The sequence below is a fragment of the Semicossyphus pulcher genome, unplaced genomic scaffold, assembly GCF_022749685.1.
Source record: "Semicossyphus pulcher isolate SPU_LCO1_2020_fin unplaced genomic scaffold, fSemPul1.0.p SCAF_1, whole genome shotgun sequence".
In the NCBI taxonomy this organism is placed as follows: Eukaryota; Metazoa; Chordata; class Actinopteri; order Labriformes; family Labridae; genus Semicossyphus; species Semicossyphus pulcher.
The window spans coordinates 13759261-13777581 of record NW_027211603.1 but is presented as its reverse complement, the minus strand read 5'-3'; the positions used below and the strand labels follow the sequence as shown (position 1 = coordinate 13777581).

The window sequence follows — 18321 nt, the reverse complement described above, 5'->3', positions numbered from 1 at the left end:
TGACCTAACTGAGCCAGTTGCTTACAATCAGTGAATTGACTTTCGAATATTTCCCTACTGTTTAAAATTAAAGGACTGAAAATCAAGGACATAACATTTTACTCTTTTGACATAAATCATATTTTTCCAGGACGTGTGGAAATATTTGTTTCCACAAATAAAAAGGATCTTAATACAAAAAGTAAAATTCTTCATTGAAACCTGTGAAAATAAGACATTTTTTGTACCCTTTCTAATGGGTCTTTATTGGTGTATATATTGCAATATACTTACATAATATCTTCCCTTATTCCATATCTTTTTAGTCTCATGGTTACATTTGTGGTCTGAAGTGTTTTAATTTGAATGTAAAGCACATGTTACTTTGTTTTGGATACGTGTCTGTTCAGTCTGGAAATAAACCCGGCTTTAACCAGGGTGTAGTGTAAAGTTACCCGATACTGTGTGGGGTAATACCACCATACTGTGTGTGGTGGTATTAATGGATCTGTTGGGACATTTTCTGGCTCGTCAGGTGACTTATATTTGTCTCATCTGATGGGAAACATTAAAGCTCATGTTACATTTAGAGTCAACACTCAGGCAGCCAAAAGTAAATGACACGAGTCACATGGAGCTGTGGTGTGAGAGATGACGGCATGTGCAGGCGACGAGTCATCAAACAAACAGGTTTTCCTGCCCTTTGACAGTGCACTGTCGATTACAGTTAAGGTATAATTAAGTTGGTAATATTAAGTTATCTGTCACGGTACCAGGACTCCCCACATGTTTGATTTTAAGAAAGGAAAATATGAGGGCTGTTCATTGTGGCATGATGGGTAATTATGATGTGAACATATTGATGTTGGTGGTGGACATTGAGGTTGAGTGGCTGGACTCTTCCAGGATATGAGATGACCACATGCACCAGATCTGGCAGCACTGTGAGAGAATCTCCAACACCCTGATTGTGAAACATATTTGTGTCTCACTAAAGATTTCAGACACCAAACAGGGTTACCTCATCGAGACTACACAAGACCTCCACAGTGATTTTTGGGGTCATTATATTGATCTAATGTTATGTAAAGGTCTGTTTTCAAACGTGACCTATTTCTTCTTATGAGTGGATATATTTTGGATTTACAAGAGGCAACTTCATGATGCGACTGCACACATGTTGGCTTTCACATTGGATACAGACAATGCAAACACATAATCAAGAACCCGAGGACGGCAGGTAATATTTCAAAATTTTATTAACGAACATAATCTCTGAGGAACAACAGCAGTTCTCGCGCTCTCTGTACATGCAACTGTAGAAAATAACAATTTAGAATTTTTACTGTTCAGTTTTAGTCTTTTTTTCCCATCCATCCTCATTTTCGGTTTCTCGCGTTTTTGTTTTTTTATGTCTTTTTTTGTCTTTATTTTTCTGCAGGAAATCAACAACAGCTAGAGGTGAAAGTACTGGATTTCTGTTACAGCACTGACAATAGCATCAACGACCCCCCCTCATATATCCCCCCCTCCCCCTCCCCTCGTAGCTGCTCCAACAATATGTACACAAATAAACTACATTGTACAAATAAAAAAATGTTACATTGTTACATCATAATCACCTGCAGCAAGCGCACGCAGCTCGTTGCTGTTAGAACCCCACATTCTACGCAATTTTTCAGACTAGTACAAAGAGGAGGGTGCAAAACGTCCTGGGAGGTTTTATTTACAGAGCTATGTACAGTATGTCTCTTTCACGCATTACAAGGAGGAAAATTTACACAGCGGAGACCAACTTCAACTCAAAAACATACCACAGGTGTCAGAAAAAAAACAAAAAGATAATAAATAGGTTATTTCTCACCATTTAAAGAGTAGTTCTCCATGCTTTGTATTAGTCATTTTCCACTCTAAAAAAGGAACAAAGAAATAGCTACAGTCTGGGTTTTAATTAAAAAATAAACAAATAACCAACGAAAACTAGAAAAAAAGGCTTGAAATCGTGATTCTATAGAATGAAAAAATAGCAATTATGTATATTTATGTCCAGTAAGAAAAAAACAACAAATAACAAATCTAACATAAACATTATGAGTGAATGTGAGGAGAGTAGAGGTAATATGTTGCTGACTGAGGTGGTGTCAGGCTAGCATCTGTATCACCACGGGCCAAGTGCTCTACTGTGCATCTGAGGACTGATGTGTGTGTCTGTCTTCAATTTAAACCAGAAATCACTCTTTAGTTAGCTGTTGAAATCACACTGGAGAATCAGCGCGGGGTGGGCGTGTGTGTGTGTGTATCTATTGCTCTGTGCAGCGGTGTACCGCAGTCTGGGGGGGGGGGGAGAAATCGCCGGTCAAGCTGTGTCAACCATCACCATTTCAAGCCTTTGTGGTTCAAATAAACGACTGATTACAGAAGTAAAAACAAAGGCAGGGGTTAAACCGTTAAAAAAAGGGGTGACCCATGAAACGGAAAACACACACTTGTATGATGTTTTGTAAACAATAGTGAGAGGGTGTGGTCGGTCAGGGCATAGTAACGGTATACATTCTGCTCGATAAGCAACGTGATTGACATGCCACTGGTGTTTATGCTCTATACAGGAAACAAAAAACCCCTAAAGATAAACACAACAACATTCAAAAACTACATACACGGAGCTAAAAAACACACAAGGATTCTGTGAACAAAAGACACCCTTAAATCCTCCTCCCCAAACAAACGGTGTAAGAAACCAACAACATAATAAAAACATGACAAACAGGGGGTAAAAACTAACCTCTGGGTATTTGTATCCAAATGTGTTTTTATGTTTACCAATCAGGATGTAATTATCTCTCAAAGATATCCAGAACTATACATCTAGCCACCTTGTCTGCACAGTGTAATAGCAACAACCATTGCACTTGACTAGACATACCATACACAGCTATGCTGACTGACAGTGTGTAAATAACTTAAAAGTTCAGATAATATTGCCATCAGGATACATGAGCAGCTCTCGCACACAGACAGGCAGCCTATGTGGTAGGTCAGGAAAGCTTTTCAATGACCAAGACCCACTTAAAAAAATAGAGAATCATCACAAATCAACATTTCGATGGGAGTTTTAATTGAAGATAATTTAAAATAAAACAGATCTATTCAGCATGGAGCTATGTCTTTCCCCTCCACCGTTTGTGTCTGTCCACTTTTTGGTTCATTCTGAGAAGGTTTAAGTCTCGTAACTGTCTGCTTGGGCCTGACGTGAGAACATGACGAAACAACAGAGTAATATGAGGAAGTAACCTAACATTTAAAATCCCTGACAACACTAGCCAAACCCCTGTAGATTAAACATTTAAAAGACGGATGTGACTGGAGCTAAAGGTTTAAGTTTTGACTTCACTGATCTGGTATCATAGAAGGGAAATGAGCTCCCCATAGACTGTAATAAAATTTCAATACATTAAAAAAAAAACACCCATTCAAGCCAAAGGCCACAGGTCTCATGCAAAGCCAGTTAGGGTTCTGGAGGTTTCTGACACTCTGGCGCCATCTGGTGAGTAAAATTGGAACAGCACCTAGAAAATAAGCTGCTCTCCAACACTGAACAAGGGGGCAGACGGGGCAAGGTTAAAAGTCATAATGGAATGAAACAAGTGGCTGTTTCAACTCTTCAGTCTACTAAAAGAGAAAAAAGCTGGGAGAACAAAACGTGTAATGAAGTGCTGAAGACCCGTGTCCTGTTGCTTTTTAGACAATGATGTTTTGTGATGATTAGAAATGATTTCAGTCCAATTTTAGGAAATTAAAAAACAAGGAAAATCAATTGGAAACCATTCTACATTAACATGATGGTTTAGTGAATGACATCTCTCTACCTTCCATCCCACCCATATATAACTATGTGACTTTGCCCAACAATGAGTACATTTTTTTTTCACTGAAAAAGGCATTTTCTTGGTTCGAATTTTTTTAGATATAATTGTGTAGTAAAGCAATGAATAATAATCCTCTGTCTATTCTTTAAATAAATCCTCAACAACTATTCTGCTACATCTGAGGGACTAGATGGTGGTTGGCCTGTGGGAGGCCGGTTTAATCCAGAAGTGTTCTCTGTCAGCTATTTGTGAGTTGTGATCCGCGTCCAGGTGAGCTGTCTGTCCTCACCCTGGACTGGATCTAGAGATGGGATCATACAACTGTGCACTGGAGTCTTTCAAATACTGACAGAACCGTGTACACATTTTGGCCCATGGATATGAGGGGGGGAAAGTGCTGCCCAAAAGTGAACTGTACATAAAAAGATAATTTTTATTTCTTTTATGTTTTTTCTTTACACTTAACTGAGTGATATTACAGTACATAGGTTATTTACAACTGTGCAGTAATGTGTGGCAAAATAAATTATCTAGAAGGCAGCAAGAATACATTGGTTAACGAATATAAAAACTGTACATAATTTACGGAATACAACTTTTTTTCAGTTTTCTTTTTGTTTTTTTCCATTAAACTAATATTGGCTCTGTAGTGTTTCAAGTCACTTCCTCAGAAACAATGAAATGCCCAAGTAAAGAAATAGACAAAAACAATATTTCTCTCCTCCTGCTGAACCACGATTTCTCAATAGTCTCTTTGAATCTCAACATTCGTTATGTTTGTTTCTTCTGGTTGTCCTGTGGTGTTTTTGCAGTCCATGGCGGTCCGATGTGTTTTTGTTGGAGCGAGCAGGGAGGCTGAGGAACACTCCGGTCTGTCCTCAGAGATCCATGCCTGCACTCTCCTGTTCAGCCAGGCTGAGAGGCTGCAGCGTCAGTCTCTTCCTCTCAGACGCTGGGCCCTGACGTGCACACACATCGCTAACCCTCTGCTGTACTCCAACCTGCAGCAGGCTCTGTTGCACTGCTGTTAGCGTGGCCTGGTGCAGTGTGTACAGCGAGGGCTGGTTCATCAGCGGCTGGTTCTGGCTTCCTGGTCTGTCCATCCCAGCTGTAGATACATGTTGAACATCCACATGATGCACCACGACTCCGAAGACTTCCTCTGGGTCAGCGCTGGACTAGGTCTCTTGGCCCACCAGGAGCCCCGGGTCAACAGGGGAGGCTTCTCCTCAGTCCTCCCTCAGGACAGGCACCACGCTGTTGGGAGAGCTCTTCTCTGAGACCTCCTCCCAGTGGTCGTGGTGGTGGGTCTTTTGAAGCGGGGACCAAAAAACGAACTCAGAAAATATATCTCTGTCCCCACACTGAGCACTGAGGAGTTTTGTCCCGATGTCAGAGCCTCAAAGCAAAAACTTTTTCTGCTTCTCAAACTCTGATCAAACAAAAGCGTAAAAACTTTGAGGATGAAAGTGCAAGTTGTGTTTTTCTTTTTCCCCAGTAAAAACAAGTTTCCTTCTTCACGGAAGGGAATCGAGAGCAAGTTTTTCATCTTTACTCTTTTTCTATAGAATATAATTTTTTCTGTCAAAAGTCCTCTTTTAAACTTGCTAGCCCTTTCCATTCGTTCTGTTCGACGAAGTCTCTTAGAGAAGAAGTTATTCAGACGAAGTTTGCTCTCTATCTGTGAGCACAGGTGTGTCATGCAGGCAGAAGGACAAAGTCGTCATTGACATCGACCATTGGCACGTAGAAGGACGGCACTTCGTTGACACAAAGGGACTTGTGCCCTGCTGGGTCCAGCTCCTGGACCTTCAACTGCCACTCCATCCGTTGCACTGCGTTGAGCGCAGCTGCCTCGTGCTGTTGCCGCATCAAGAGACATGTCTGACGGAGGAGAAACCAAGAATATATCAGTTTGTATACACACACGATAACGGTATCAGTGCGTTTAACTAAAAGGTGTAACGATAGAGGCAGAGTGCCGATCTTTACCTTCATGCGGTCGTATTTATCATCCACATCCTGGATCCAGGAAATGAACTGACGAGCGTTGAAGCGATCTCTTACAGATTTGTTCTCATCACCCTGAGAAGACACAAGTTACGATGCAGATTAAGTATCGGATTAAGTAATAATTGTCTCTGATAAAATCAGTTATAATCATTTGACACTTTATCTTTATATATTTCCTACCTGGCTCTCTGATGGCATATTGTATACTTCAGAGTCCAACAGCATGGTGCAGGCACTGAATGGCACAGCCTGATTGGCTATGGTCCTGGCTGCTCTGCAGTGAACCCTTAAAACCTCCTGCTCGCAAGAAACTATCAGCTTCTCCTGTGAACAGAAAGCAGAAGAGAAAAAAAAGTTAAATATCAGATATAAAGTTGAATATCAGCCTGACCCAAAAGGCTGGCTGGTTAGGTTAATAGAAATGGGTCTTGATCAACAAAGCAGCCACGCATGTTTCACCGAAATGGTCTCCACTTAATTAGCGAGTGAGATGAAATAGATTGGTGTCTGCAATTCAGTCAGGTGCAGCCCAGGAGTAGGGGGTATTCAGATTTCACTTGAATTTCTATTAAGAACCGGCTTTGATCTTTCTTCAAAGAAGTGTTCACAGCGCTAAGTGCATATGTGTGTAGCTGTATGTATTAAAGCAGGGACAGAGAATGAGAATTAAGGATAGAGAATAAGAGAGCATATTCCTTACCCGTTCTATGCTGTGCTGCAACCTGAGCTTCCCTCTCACTGCCTCCTGTTGTCTGAAGAGCTCCTTCAGAGGTTCTGACAGCGATGGAGGCGGGGCAATCTGATAGACAAACACAACACGAGTATTATATACCCATTGACAATGACAAGGACTTGTATTTTAAATTTCTTAAATGCTATCCAAAATGAGAAATGTTACGAGAATCATACTTTATAATTGTTCTGCACATTTGCATCCTAGAAAATTTGAAGGCACCATAACTTACAACAGGTATGTGAAGCTTGCTGAGAGGTTTGCCATCCAGCAGGTAGGAGCCGGTGTAGGTCACATATTCAGCGTAGCACTGCGGGGCCTGTGGGGTGATGTAGCACAGAATCTTCCTCTTTTCCTCGATCTTCTTCCTAATCTGCAGGTACTCAAAGTAAGGGTTGGATCGGTCACTGTGGTAGGGCTCAATATCGTCCAGCTTGATCGCATTGACTACAACAGCCAAAGTCTGTTGAATCATTTCTCTCGTCTGCTGCATGGCCGTGTTTACCAACTGGACCTGGACCTGCTGCCGTGGGAATTTCCTCTTCCGCGGGTGCTGGGTCTGAGATTCCTCATCGTCTATGGGGAGGGGACGAACTTTTGTCGTCTTACCGATGACCACTGACGCAGATGTTGTTACAGACGTAGGTACAGACACTGCTGGGGTTGAATTAGCCGGGGTCACACTAATCACAGATTCTTTTTCTTTCTTTGGAGCAGATAGGGAAGTGGCTGAGGTGGGTGTTGGAGTTCTCGTAGGTATGGGATTAATGCTCACTGCCGGACTGGTGGTCACAGGGGTGGCGGCAGCAGAAGAGGTTATGATGCAGGAGGTAGGAGGGACAGCAGCAGCAGAGGGATTGTTCCTGGCGCGATTGCGGGTCATCCTTTGAGGAATCTCATCCACCTTCTTGGGAACGTCTACTGTGGGGGACACAGTTGTCAGGGTTACCGGCGTTAGCTTGGCTGTAGTCTCTTGAGTGTCTGGCAATTCCGCTGTGGTGGAGAGGGAGACTGTGACTGGGAGCTGAGGAAGAGGACTGCAAGTCATGGACTCTGCTACAGGTTCAGACATCTCCTCCTGTCTCACCTCTGGCTTGACAGCAGACACTGAATCCATAGGTAACGGTAATGACTCAGTGAGGGACTGGATCTGTATGTGATGTTGCTGACTGGCATCTGATTTCACAGACGAATACAACAAATTGGAATCCAACTCATCAGGTCCTCCGTAAGGTCCTTTTCTTTCCAAGATGCTGCCCTGTTGCGGCGTAAGACACAGAGAGCTGTCGACCGGCACACTCTGAGGCTCAGCATCAAACTCTTGCTGGAAGTTGGCATGTGGTGATGGCACCACCAAGTCTTGTCCAGTGGGCTCCCCTAACCCCAGGTCTCCAGCAGGGCATGGGGTCTTTGCCAGGATTGGCAAGTCCACCTCCATTATGTCGGGGTCTTCTCTTTCTGTGATGGTATGTCTAATGTGGGTCGTCACAGCTTTGCTGTGGTCAGCGAGCTCTGGATCTCGAGAGTCAGGTTCTTCAGACTTGTCTGGCAGCGGAAGGTCAGGCAAGGAGAACGGCCCAAGGTCATCCAGCTCATCAGCATCGGCAGAGAATGGGTCTGCCCAGGGTACCACGGGCTCAGGGCCCACAGCTGGAGTCATGTGGCTCTCAGTGGTAGTACTGAAGCTGTGTGTGGTCTGTCTGCTGTCTGGCTCCTCACATGTTGACTCAGGGTCTATCTGATGACTTTCCTCTATGCTCGGCTTGTTACAGTCCTGGAAGAAGTGCTCCAGCCTATTCGAGGATGATGAGGTGTTTAAATAGTTGGGCTCCCCATCACTAGCTGCATCAGGCCTCTCTGGAGAGGGGATGTCAGCCACAGCTTCCTTCTGCTCATCAAAGTCCTCTGGGTCCTCCTTGTGCCACCTGTTCCAGGTAGCATAAGGGGATGTGACGTTGGGGTGGCCTGACAGGTGCATGTCGCTGTCTGAATGCGAGTAAGGACTGGTTATTTTGGATACAGCAGCCTCTATCTCACCATAAGTCCTATGGGGAGATTTGATATCCATCTCAGGGTTCCAGCCCATGCTGTGATCATAACAATTCTCTCCGTGGGCGGGTGCAGAGTGTGCTGGGGAGACCTGGTGGACCTCTGGATCCTGGTGGTCTGGGGACTCTGCAGGCCAGCTCTTCCTGAGAGGGTCCTGCACTTGAGGGGAAAAGGAACATGTTTCCCTCGTTTGCTCGGGCTCCTCCACTGCACAGTGGTCCCCTTCAGCTGTCTCATCCAAATCACCCATGTCACCCATGTCACCCATGTCACCTTCTTCTTCATCCTCCTCCTCTTCTTCTTCTTCATCTTCCTCTTCCGGCTCCTGTTCCTGTTCCTGCTCCTGTTCCTCCATGACAGAGGGAAGGTCTGAGAGGATCAGGTTAGGCTCACTGTGGTGAGGCTCAGAGATGTCGTCGATGTCCAAAGGTGGCAGCGCAGCAGGAGCTGGGGTTGGTGGTGCAGCGATGTCGAAACAGGGCTCCTGGGGGTCTGGCCTGTGCACCGGTGTAGATGGTTTGGGCAAGTAACTGTTATATACAGTTTCAGGAAGGTGTTCATTACCTTCTGAGCCGGAAAGAGTCGGTGCGGCCACTTCTGGAGTGTGATGGGCTGGCTCCAGACGTGGTGACAACATTCTTATTGGGGAGAAATAGGGAGATGACAGACACTCCAGCCTGTCTACTGCTGCTGATTTGTCCTCTAGAGTTTGTGAGGAAGATGTCGGATCAAATTCAGTCGCTGGATCACTCTGCTGTCGAAGGAACTTGTCACTCTCGGCCTTGAACTCCTCCTCCAAAGGTCTACGGACGTCAGACGATGCAGAACGACTAACCAGCTGGAGGTTCTTTGCAGGAGTAGGACAGGTGCCCTCCTGGAAACTCTGGGAGTTAGAGTACCTGCTGGGTGAACAACAGAAAGACATGAAATTAGAAAAATGTTCATATTGAAAAGTTCGAAACACTTGAAAATAGTACGTGTGCCCATTTAAATACCTTTCAAAGGATGGGGAGCAGGCATTCATTGACATAGTCATAGCTGATGAGTTCTGACAGTCCAGTCCATCCAACATAATGTCAGGGTAGTCCTCTGCACTGCACGATGGGGTACGTGGAGTCTGCATTACTTCCTCAAAGCTGGGGCCGAAGATGACAGATGTAGGCGTGGGGACACCAGTTGGCCTGTTCTGATCCGGCCTGGGAGAAGCCGGGAGGTTCTCTTTCATTTGGTGGCCAGCGAGCCAGTCCTTTGAGTTTTGACTGTCTGTGGGCTGGAACTTCCTGCTAGGCGACATCATCTGGGCTGGGAGACCCACGTCCTTCAGCTTCTTCTCCTTTAGACCAGACTCCAGACTGTTGGATTTCTTCGCCGACAGCTCATTGCGGTTTTTCCGTACTTCCTCTGTGGACTTGGTTTTGTCCTTGAGCTTAGGGTCCCCGGACTTAGGTCTCAGCTTGTCCATCTGCTTCATCCTTTCTTTATGTCTCTTGTGGCGCTCTTCAATCTCCTGGTCTTTTAGACTCAACATCTGACCAAAGCTTGTCATTTGATAATCGCCATCCACCAACAGTTTTTCACGTGGACGGTTATCTTTCCGCGCTGTTTCTTTGGACTGAGAGAGCTTTTCACTTTCATCCTTAACCTTAGATTTACTGTGGTCCAATCTGTTGTCTTTGTCCAATGCATCCCGATTTCTCTCCTTTTTCATTTCAAATTTAGGACTGTCTTCTTTTGATCTGTCTTTCAGAACAGTGACCTGTGGACTATCTTTCAACCCCGACTTGACATCCTCTTTGGAGTGTTTAAAGGACCCGAAGCCATCGATGTACTTATTCTTCTCCTCCTTAATTTTTTCCTTATGTTTCTCCTTTTTCTTTTTGTCCTTCGTCCTGTCACTGATGACACCAGTTGTTTTGTCTTTATCCTTTTTGGACATCTCTTTTTCAAATTCCAATGTTTTATCAAAGTCGTCTTCGCCGTCTCCCTTACCTCCGAATGGGAATGTGTAAGGGTCTGCCTCGAGAGGCATGGGCTCTTTCTCAAAGGGAAGGCTCTCTCTGCGGCTGTAGGACTCTCTGATCTCCTCTGTCTTGTCGCGTTTGTCTCCTTTGTCCTTCTTGACCTTTTCTTTGTCCTTGTCGTGGCTTTTCTTGGACGAGGATGACGAGGAGTGTCGATGCCTCTCCTTCTCTCTGAACTTGTCCTGTGGTGTAGATATGGACAGGGAGTCTCTCCTGTCCTCGGACACGTCGGTCAGGCTCATGGAGTCGTAGTAAGAAGTGAGGATTGGCTCGTGACCTCGGTCTGTGAAACTATCCGAAGAGATTTCACTGTTCTTGTCATTTGAGTCATCCTTATAGTCGTTCATAGCTTCCTCCTCCAGTTTTTCTAGCAGGGACTTTTCATTCTCACCACTGCCTTTTGAAGGTTTCCTTTCCTTGGAGTGGTCCAGCTTGTCTTTATATTTGCTCTTCGTCTTTTCCTCACTGGTGTCCCGTTTGTCCAACAGCTTCTGCTTGTTTTTCTTCTCCTGGTTGGAGTCCACTGACATTCTGTCTTTTCTCTCCTTATGTTTCGCATCGACAGAATCTTTCTTGTCTTTGTTGTGTTTCTCGAGGGAGCCCTTCCTCTCTTTGCCCGTGTCAAATGTGGCCTTTTCCTTCTTCTTTTCTTTGTGTTCTTTGTCTTTTACCTTTTCTGTGTTGTGTTTAGCCTCTGCAGAAGATTTTCGGACTTTTTCTGAAGGGAAGTGATCGAGCTCATCCGGATCAGGTGTTGAATCTTTCCTGATGGAGTCGGACAGTGCGACACCGCCATTGTAGCTGTCCTCATCATCGTCACTTTCATCAGTGAATATGTCGGCTATCTTGTACCACGTTTTCTCACGGATTTTCTCAGGTTTTCTTTCTTCCTTCTTTACCTCCAAGAAATCCTTCTCCCTATCAGCATGTTTATCTTGAGTGGCCTTTTCTTTCTTGTCCTTGGTCTGTTCTGAGGACATCTTTCTATCTTTATCTTTACCATGAGACTCTTTGTGTTTGTCTTTTGCTCCCTCCTTCTTGTCTTTGGTGCCCCGGTCTGCGTCCTTTTCCTTGACAGGTTTTTCTGTGGAGCTTTTTTCGCTCTTATCCTTCTCCAGATCAGCTCCTCGGTCTTTTGTTTTCTCTTTGTGCTTGTCAGCTTTCGTCTTTTCTCGCTTTTCCAGCCCCTCGCCCTTCTTTTCTTTCTCCTTTCCAGAGTGGTTTCTTTCTCTGATATCGCACGATTTACTGACAGCATCAATGTCTTTGAAGAAGGTATCGTTGCCATATTCATCTCTTATAGATTCCTGCTTGATTTTTATGTCCTTTCTTTCCTTCATGAAATCATAAGAGTCTTTCCGGTCTCGACTGATGTCCAGAGAGTCCTTGTCTTTTTTGTCTTTGACTACGTCTGTGGACTCCTTCCGCTTCTTCTCTTTTTCTACTGAGTGACTCGAGTTTAGCTTTTGTTTTTCTGACCAGTCTTTCTTCTTTTCATTCGTCTTTTCAGACGAGTCTTTATCTTTCTTCTTCGATGTGGCTTCTTTATCCGATCTTTTGTCATTGTGATCCGATTTCTTGTCCTTGACTTTGTTTTCTTTTCTCCTCGTCTCTTCCTTAACAGTCTCAACAATCAGTTTAACAGCGTTGTTGGCTTTGTATTCCTTGTACTCTTTGACAGGAGCTTCCCAGCTCTCATCTCCATAGAGGGAGGAGTCGGAGGACATCTCGGAACCCCATCTGTCATGATGGTCATCTGAGGCACTCAGCTTCGTGTCCTCCAGGTTGAGGAAACGGTTGTTGACGTCATAGCCTTCATACTCAGACTCTTCCTTCTGTGCTTTGTCCTTTTTGCATTTCTCCTTCTCCTCCTTGGTGTTTTTCTCCTTGTCCACCTTTAGATGCTTTTCCTCTTTCTGCTCACTTTTCCGCTCTGCCTTTGAGGATGACTTCTCCTTGGACTTTTTCTTTTTCTCCTCTTTGTGAGCCTTTTGTTTATCCTCCTTGGGTTTCTCCTTCTCCTTGACGTTTCTTTCCTTGTCCGATTTTACAGGCTTCTCCCTCTCCTCCTTATTCGCCTTGTCCTTGGTGGAGTCCTTTGTTTTCTTATTTTTCTCCTCTTTTGCTGTTCTGTGCACGTCTTTTCCAGATGACCACTCCTTGTCCTCAGACTTGCTTTTCGAAAGCCTGTCCTCCTTTTTCGAATGGTCTTTTTCATGTTTGGATAATTTGACCTTGCTCTCAGCCGCTGATTCTGACTCAACAATAAGAGACTTTTGTCTTGAATCATCGAAATCAAAAGAATAGCTTTTGACAAATTTCTCATTCATGTCTTGATTAAGCACTAGACTAGGAGCTTTGTCCTTTTCTTTATTTTTGTGCTTGTGCTTCACTTTATGCTTTTTCAGCACTTTGCCATCTATATCGGTTTTGGAGATTGAACTGTCTGCATTGGAGTTTTTGTAGAGTTCAGAATTTTTCTTGTCGACAGTGTTACTGTGCACGTTGTTATTCTTCTTCTTGTTGTCCTGCGCTTTCCTTTTAACTTGTTTTATCGACTCTACACTGGAGTCAGCAGAGGAGTAGTCGGACTCACTGGATAGTCTCGTTCTTACTGAATCTGAGAGAGAACTGACGTCGGACCACGTAGGAGAAGACACGGTCTTCCAGCCATCTGTCCTCCACTGCTTTGGATGCTGTTCTGCTAATGATGGTACTTGTTTTTGAGAGTTCAAGTTGCCATGTGACAAGGAGGAGGATGCGTTAAAGCCAGGGGATTCCTTCAGGCTCGTTGCGGAAGAGTCCTTTATACTATTTGAGCCCTTATCATCCTCACTCTCCATGTCTCCACAATCAGAGTCAGATGTACAGAATTTGTCATTGACTTTGCCAAACCTGACTTCTTTACTGACATTGTTTTTACTCTCCTTCTTCCGCTTCTTTTTTACTTTGCTTTTGTCTTTCTGTTGTTTTGAGCTCATGCTGCCAGAGTCTCTTGTCTTGGTATTTGTTTGCTGGGCTTGTTGCCGTGGCGTAGGCGCTGGCGTGAAACACAACGTCCTATCATCCTCGTCTGAACTGTTACTGTCAGAGATGATCCGCCTGACAGTTTTCTTTGGTGTGAGCGAGTTGCTTTTGGAATAGGTTTTGACCTCCATCTTGGGTATGGAGATGAAGCTGTTGGCCTTGCTGACCGGATCCTTTCGGAAGTCTTTTTTCAAGAGGTGTTTGTCGTCCACAGGAGGGACGCGTTCCTCCTCATCATCCTCATCAAATTCGTATTCGTCTTTGACAGGTGTGACAGCAGACTTAGGAGGGTCGGCGTTTTTCCCTTTCGACTTCAGGCCCTTCTCAAACTCTGAGTCTGTGTTATTGCCATCAACAGAGCTGGACGGGGCAAACGAGGGGGCATCTTCCTCCTCTGAGGATTCTGTGAGAAGCAAACAGAGGCACAATCAATACACATTTCAATTAATCACTTAAAGACCCATCTACACAAGGAACTCGCAATACTTGGTTTAAACATGTAACTCAAAGTTCAATGTGACATACCCGATGAACTTTCTTCACTCGAGGTGTAGGTGCCTTTCCCCAGCAGTAGATTCAGCATAGTTGGAGAGCTGGCAACCTTTAATGCCGTTTCACCTCTCCTGTTGCTTTGCCGTGGGTCCCCTCCATACCGTAAAAGTAGCTTCACCACCTGAAACAAATAAAATATTTCATTTATACAAACTGCATTTTAACAAGTAATATAACCAAGTTATCTTCTGTGGTTCGGAGTTGAGATGTTTTTGTGGTTTTGTTTAATTAAGCTTTTTTATATACCATCAAACTAAATCTGGAACAAGGCTCGTCTCTATTTAAATGACATAAACATACACATAATGCACCACTAGCTCCATGGTTATTTGGTATGTATGACAACATTTAGAGTAATCACCTAAAGAAAAATACACTTGAGCTACCTTTCCTGAGATTGCATTATTTTTTACCTTGAAATGTCCATTGTTGGATGCATCATGAAGAGGGGTGTCGTCGTCCAGACCCTTGGTGTTGACCTCTGCTCCGGCTGCCAGCAGCTGCTTGGCCACATCGTAGTACCCCCTGTTGCACGCCTCATGCAATGCAGTCCAGCCTAAACATAAGAGGAACAACAGCGTGAGAAGGTGTTGCATCATATGAATGAGTATGCAGTGTATCTCCACATGCGCCTAGTAAATGACAGTCTGTACAAAGAGCTTCTCACCTGCAAAGTCTTTTACATTCACATCAGCTCCCTCGCTGATGAGCTCCTTTATGCGGCGTACCTCTCCACGGATTGCTGCTCTGTGCAGCCGAGTCTCTCCTCTCTCGTTCCGTTTATTCACTTTGTCTTTGGTTTTAGATGCAGAGTTTGGCGTTCCCTTCTGACCCAGACTGGACTGCGACTGATGCTTTGGTGTTGTGTCTGCGGGTGAGATGGACAATTCACTTTAACACTAGAAGAGTGTAATTTTGGTATCATTTGAAGGATATATCAGTGTTTCTATTTTGTCTACTACTACTACTACTACCAAGTGCTTACAGCCAGAAGAGGGCACTCTCACTCCAACAATCAACAGCAGAGCGGTTGGACCTACTTCACTTGAGCTCATTTCATCACATTTACAAGATTAAACTCAAGCCTTAATCACATTTGCATTATTGAGTTTGCACTGCTATTGTCCCAAATGATATTTGAAACACACTCACTTAATCTATGAGTATTCCTTCAGGCATGCAACAAAGGAATATATATATAAATAAAAGTAGCTTTGCTTTGGTCCTCACCAACCGCATTCCTAAATCTCAAACGTCAACAAAAAAATAAGAAATAGTGCATCAAAACCGCTGTTTTAGATAACTACTACGTTTACAGCCAGGCTTTGTCCACCAAAAACAAACGTACCATTAGAGAGGACTTATAGAGGAAGTAAATGTCATGAATAATAATCTAACAACAGAAAGGATTACAGATAACAAATAAACCAAAGCTGAATGCTTGCAGGCCTTTTGCATTTGGATGTCTGATTCGTTTGCCTCAGATGCTTAGATTGCACTATTACTTCCAGAATAACGCAATACCTACAGGAGAGATTGTTTCATTTCCTTTGCGGTCCCATGTTATTAAAGAAAAATAATTCCCCTACTGTAGACAAACAAAGATGTGTGTTTTACTTCTGCCAAGACAAAACAACAACTGTCTGATTCACAGTGTTCGATACCTGCAGCTGTAATCAGAACTGATAAACCGGTATAAACAGATTTAAATGTAACAACTGGTCCTGTCCAAAGTCAGAGTAGAGACGAGACAAAAAACATCAAACAAATATTTAACCTCCAGGAAATAAACAATAACAATCAACCCCGTGCCTCAGCCGCTCTCTCTGTTAGCCCACATCCCACACACAGTCTACATTTAAAAGCTCTATCCCATCGCGCTTTCCTTGTCCGCCACCCGTCCACAGAGGACGTGGCCTCCATGATAAGCACGCACCTGGACTGTTGACGGACTCCTCAGCTGTCATTTGCATGAGCAAGGCCACCTGCTGCCGCTCAGAGAGGGGGTACCCAGCCCGGATCCCTGGCATCCCCATTCCAAACGGCAAGCCCGCCTTCCGGGTGTTGGTGGGCTCCTTTTTAATGCGCTTCCGCTCTGGACCTGGTTTCTCTGTAACGACAGTGAGAGGAGACGAGCAAAGTTAACCTTCTTGCCTTTTTAATGACACACGTATGCATGCACTTAACTATACATACATGCACGCACATACAAACAAATCTAATTTAGCGAACCTTGTAGAAGGGGAGAGTAACAGGGGTGTTACTTCTGTGATACCAATGAAAGACATTCAATATTAATGTGAAATTATTAATTTCTTTCCATCATTTTTGTCACATTATTCCATAAAAACAGATCATTGTTCACTTCTTAAATGTCTTATCTAAACTAAGACCTTCATCATTGTGCCCTGTACCTCACTATTATTTCACTGTTATGACAATTTTGAAAAGCATATTGAAAATATCTCAACACAAGGACTCATTAGTAACAATAACAACAGCTTTTAGAAGTGGTATTCTTACTAGTTTCTGTTTACATTGTCCAAATAACAATAAAGCAAAGTATAGAATTTGCAGTGCTTTAACAAAATAACATTCTTGTTATTTCACACGTTGTCCTCTTGTTTAGACTTTCCACAATAAAACGTCAGCTAGTTTCGGTTCCATGACTCTAAACTGAACCCCTACCTAGTCTCTACATCTGCATACTGTGTATGTGGGAGGTTTGACGGTATAGCAGGGCCTGACTTTTGTGTCATTAACCAGCTGCCCCTTTAGAAAGGAGGGGCCAATAAGCAGTGTGTTTATGTCTGTCTGTCTCCAGGCCAATCAGCCAGAATGGAGGAGAGGGGGAAGAGGGTGTGACTTGGCAAAACCACAGTTATTACGAAATAGTTGGTTTACATTTCAATTCAACATGGCCCTGCCAAGGTCACCACATGCCTGCCTGCCTGCCTGCCAGGCCGACTGGAGACACAGTGCTACTGGACAAAAGCAGCTGCTCCACAAAGACACACCCAGCAATTATTTTCAGTGGCAACATACCATCTGATGACCCTCACGGAGGGTAGCGCTACTGTAACACTTCATCACATCACTGAGGGGGAACGACTACCACAGCCCACAGCTAGAAAACGCTACCAACAACACAGGCTCCTACCACAAGGAGAGAAATAGAAACTTTAAATGTGCATGTACAGAGAGTGCAGCAGAGCAGTCGATGTGTTGGAGCCTGATTTCTGGGGGACTTTCACATTCCAATACTGGCTGCATTGTTCAAGGCCGCAAACACGGAGAGTAAATAAGGGAAGAAGGAAGAATGCCGGATTGGGCTTCCGGTGGCCAAAGTGTTTCCAGGAAAAGAATTTTCCAGTCACAAGTACAGAGCTGATTAACTTTCACTAACATCTGTGAACACTTACAGTTAATGTTCCCCCACCCCTCTTTGATACACTCTCACGTTCTCCAAAGCATTTGCCATTTAGACACATTCCTTCTGCTGGGACTTTAACAGCAGGAACCACAGACGCAGTCCAAACATGTTTTTTGAGCAGCAGAACAGAGAAAGTGCTACGCTAGCTTTTCCAGGCTACGTTTACAAGATTGAGAACCAGGAAGGCAGTTATTACACCAAAGCACACATGCAGAGTGGCTGCTGCTCGACAACAGACACGGCTCCAAAACAAGATTCAGAAGTGGAAGCAAGATCCGCTCATTTCTGCCATTGATTAGACTCCAGGTAGCACAAACTCAAATATAGGACGGGCACTTGAAGCAACTAAAGCGATTGTGATTGAATGATTGAAATTGACAAATTTTAAGCTTTACCAACTTGGCAAAAATGACCCATTTTTTCAACCCAGCAACAGCTGCCTCTGCAAAATCTGTGACTTTAATTTGACAAGATGTTGTGGGAAGCAGCTAATGCTTTCCACATGTTTACAAAGGATAGAGGGATATGATTCTGCTTCCTTAATCAGCCTGAGAATTAAGGGAGAGATATAAATAAAAACAGTAAAAACAGCATCATTAAACATGACTGTGGTTAATGTATGCCTGCAATTATTCATCATCGCAAGAA

The 18321-nt window shown here is 43.9% G+C and overlaps 1 protein-coding gene across 1 annotated transcript in view; it reads right to left on the bottom strand.

Annotated features, from left to right (window-relative positions):
• Positions 1-1220: 1220 nt before the first annotated feature.
• The window catches only part of ankrd11 (ankyrin repeat domain 11), a 103589-nt gene continuing 86488 nt past the window's right edge, over positions 1221-18321 (bottom strand). Inside the window, exons 5-14 of the mRNA XM_069657868.1 lie at positions 16177-16350; positions 14908-15108; positions 14654-14796; positions 14214-14361; positions 9636-14091; positions 6824-9542; positions 6559-6657; positions 6039-6182; positions 5838-5930; positions 1221-5729 (exon numbers count right to left, since the gene is read on the bottom strand). Coding sequence (XP_069513969.1) covers positions 5544-5729; positions 5838-5930; positions 6039-6182; positions 6559-6657; positions 6824-9542; positions 9636-14091; positions 14214-14361; positions 14654-14796; positions 14908-15108; positions 16177-16350 — 8363 coding nt within the window. The 3' untranslated portion in view covers positions 1221-5543. The remainder of the gene's footprint in view (positions 5730-5837; positions 5931-6038; positions 6183-6558; positions 6658-6823; positions 9543-9635; positions 14092-14213; positions 14362-14653; positions 14797-14907; positions 15109-16176; positions 16351-18321) is intronic.